The 3,452-nt window shown below is 40.4% G+C and overlaps 1 protein-coding gene across 1 annotated transcript; it reads right to left on the reverse strand.

Annotated features, from left to right (window-relative positions):
• Nucleotides 1–634: 634 nt before the first annotated feature.
• Nucleotides 635–2,468, reverse strand: LOC106313431 (ATPase family AAA domain-containing protein 1-like). The gene is made up of 5 exons (XM_013751232.1): nucleotides 2,133–2,468; nucleotides 1,737–2,037; nucleotides 1,504–1,662; nucleotides 1,124–1,419; nucleotides 635–1,058 (listed from the first exon to the last, which is right to left on the reverse strand). Exons 1-5 carry the CDS (start codon nucleotides 2,337–2,339, stop codon nucleotides 813–815), a joined length of 1,209 nt encoding a protein of 402 aa, XP_013606686.1. The 5' UTR covers nucleotides 2,340–2,468; the 3' UTR covers nucleotides 635–812.
• Nucleotides 2,469–3,452: the final 984 nt, after the last annotated feature.

A 3,452-nucleotide genomic window follows, 5' to 3' on the forward strand; every position in this document is an offset into this window, starting at 1 on the left:
GTGAAAAAATAGATTACGAACACACACGGCGCAACTCTGTAACTCTGACTTGTTTGAGACAATGATGAAAATAACCCCAACTTATGTTAAACGACAACAATTTACAATATAGGAAAACCATAATCGTTGCAAACTTAAGCTTTTTTCATATAACGTGATGAATCCCATTTAAAAATGAAACTCATAATACACTTGTAGGCCCGACCCTCAGAGGAAGCCGAAGAAGCAAGGACATCCGACCTTCATAAATATATATTAGGTTCGGCCATCAATGTACAAAGTATCATTTAGCTTAGTGGTATAAATGTTGGTGTTTATATCTCAATAACTCAAATTCAAACTATGGGTTTGACACTTTTTCACACGTTTTAAAACTGTGACCCACAAAACGCTGACGTGACTCGCTGAGAATTGAGCAAAAACTCAACTATTATAATATAGATTTACTCTTATTACTCCACTGCTTACCAATTGCAGAGAAAATGGCATCTCAAAGAGAAAATAATTCATTGTCCGATCCACAATTGTATACATTGTGTATCACAATTAATTCCATACAACGTACATTATTTGTGGCCGATAAACATTCTGAGATAATTTGCCATATAATGTTTCCGTTTAGGAATGAGCGTAACATACACATCAAATACACTGCTTTAGCTTCAGAATGATAAATGAAAAGTTAAATAGCCCGAAGAATCACAAATGATGTAAAAGAAAAATGTCCATAATTCAGACATCTGAAAGAGTGTAAATTTTCTAGTAATACTTTTGTGGTTGGTTATACACAACAAACTCCAGAGAAAAATAATCTATTCTGAATCTCCTTCTGGATCATGCCGACTTGGATCCTGAGAATCCGACTGATGGTTTACAATCCTAGGAGTAAAGAGCTTTGAGATGCCATTTATAGCTGCTTGTACCTCCTCACTATCCCTTGGACTTCTCCAAACCGAAGCGTGAGAGCTTGAGCCAGAGTACTCGCTTGCAGCAACCTGTGTCTTCTTTGAAGTAGCAAGAACCTTCTCCAAGTCGAACTGTGTCAACGGCCTAGGCACCTGAAACAATGCAAGGCACATCAGTACTCCAAAATCAGGAAACATTTGACATTTGTCATACTAACCGAAACTTGTCTGCCCCTTTTCTCCTCGTCTAGGATCTCTCTGATTGGGAAGTAAGCTGCCTTCTTGCAGAGTTCAAAGATATCTGAACCGGTATAGTCTTCACATAACCCAGCTATACGATCATAGTCAATACCCGGTTCGACCCTCTCTCCTTTCAAAACAACTTCCAGTATCTGAGCTCTCTCCTTGCGGTCAGGCATACCGATCTCAAACGCCTGAGGAAACCGTCTCAGAATAGCTTCATCGAGCTCAGAAGGTCTGTTCGTTGCAGCAAGAACCATCACCCGAGCGTTCTCTATAACACAGACAACATACTCTTTAGACCGCACCTATTCTAAAATGGCTAAAACAAGAATAAAGACAAGAAGTTGAAACTCACGGTCAGTAGTAAACCCATCCCATAGAGCCATAAACTCAGTCTTCATATTCGCCATAGCTTCATTGTCCGTGGCACGGCGCTGGCCAAGAAAACTATCCACCTCGTCTATAAAAATAATCGCAGGTTGGAGTTTCTCCGCCAGGCTAAACACAGCAGCCACTAAAGACACATAGCAATTAGTTAACGATACCAAGATAACGAAAGGCAAAAAAAGGGGCTACATCTACACGTACCGAGCTTCTGTGCATCGCCGAACCATTTGCTCATCAGATTAGAGACCTTCACATTGATGAAAACAGCTCCAGACTCTTTGGCAATAGCCTTGGCGAGCATGGTCTTCCCAGTGCCAGGAGGACCATACAGCAAAACACCCTTTTGAGGACCAAGCAACTTCCCATAAGCAAAAAGCTCGGGTCTTTTCAACGGCAGAATCACAAGCTCGTACAAAGCCTGCTTGATTGACTCCAACCCTCCAATAGAATCGAACTCCACATCTATGTTTTGTGGGTTTATTACATCACAAGCTATCACATCCTGTTATGTTCCAGGTTGAAACTTTTTTAAGTCCCTAAAGAAGAATGCTTTCGTTTTGTAATGAATTAGGAATACGGATTCAACAAAGCTATTACCTCGTATTGATTGGTCTGGATAAGAGGACGACCCAGACGTTTGGAGAGTTCTCTCTTATGCTTGAGGGCCTTTGTAGCAGCGTCACGATTCGGGTCAAAGTGACGGGCACAGACGTATAGAGATAAGCTGGTAAATGCAGCGCCTGCGACGTAGAGAATCAATTGCTCTAAGAAACTTGTATCCCTCTTCGCCGATGATCTCCTCATAGCTTATTTTCTTAACCCCTTCGATTACGAAGGATTTTGGGATTGGATCGAGAAGAAGAAACCCCTAATTCTTCAAGGTCGAGGAGAATAGGCCAAGGATGAAGAAACCCCTTAACCGAAGTAAGTAACATTGAACATCCCTTGGTGGCATTGTTGTAATATTGCCGTCTATCGTTATCGAACTGGCCCATTAGACATTTTGTGGTATTTCAATAATGGGCCTGAATATTCGAAGCCTTCGAAAGCATATTCAATTTCTGAAATTTCTTTGTGAATGTTTTATGGCGTCTATGTCTAGGCATCTCTTTTACCATTTTTGTTTATAAAAACTCATTACCCCTAGTATTAGTCTTGGAACTATGAAAATATGATACCAATTATTTTGTATCATTACGTTTGTAAATATCATAGTCTTTTATAACTCTGATATAATCTACTAGCATTATCTTCATTTACGTTCTCCTTCCAAACATTCTCTCATAAGTGTGGTAATTTCTCCATAAGAATGCTACTTCATTTGCCTTGTTTTTTTTGTAAAAAAGGCTTTCAATTAAAATTGCAGAAAAGAAATAAAATGTTACAAACCAAGATGGCTAGTGTATCATGGTCAACAGACCCAATAGAGTTTTTATAAGTGAACACATATCATTAGAGCTTAACCCATAACCCATTAGGTCAAAGTTGAGTTAAAAGCATTTTGGCCCATTACTGGCCCAAGTGGAGAGCACGATCATCTTCCGTAACGGAGAGACGTTTACAGTCAGTCCCGATTCAATCAGTTTGATCCCAGCCAGTCTTGCATCATAGCACTAGATGATCGAGGGTTTTCAACTCTTATACTCTGATCCTGTTTCTGATTAGCCTGTCCAGCCCTCGAATGATTAATTATGGTGATCTAAAGATGGCACGGTGGAGGCGATCATTACGCTCACGCCAGATGAAGTAGATAGTAGACTGCCAGCAGATAAGGGTAAGACGCTTACTGTGTTTGGTACCAGTTAATTGCATCAACTGAAATACTGTTGCTTCCCAGTTTTGCAATGCATGGAGTCTTCTTCGGGAGGCAATCGCAGACCATATCACACAAGCGAAGGGGCAGTCGAAGAACATATG

The sequence above is a fragment of the Brassica oleracea genome, chromosome C9 (assembly GCF_000695525.1).
Source record: "Brassica oleracea var. oleracea cultivar TO1000 chromosome C9, BOL, whole genome shotgun sequence".
Taxonomy (NCBI): domain Eukaryota; kingdom Viridiplantae; phylum Streptophyta; class Magnoliopsida; order Brassicales; family Brassicaceae; genus Brassica; species Brassica oleracea.

What these genes read in the sequence shown, in the direction of transcription:
- LOC106313431 (XM_013751232.1), bottom strand. Translation starts at nt 2,339, where the DNA reads ATGAGGAGATCATCGGCGAAGAGGGATACAAGTTTCTTAGAGCAATTG. An exon ending in TCCAGACCAATCAATACGAG is followed by an intron (nt 2,038 to 2,132) that starts GTAATAGCTTTG and finishes GGAACATAACAG; the next exon opens with GATGTGATAGCTTGTGATGT. An exon ending in CGGCGATGCACAGAAGCTCG is followed by an intron (nt 1,663 to 1,736) that starts GTACGTGTAGAT and finishes ATGTGTCTTTAG; the next exon opens with TGGCTGCTGTGTTTAGCCTG.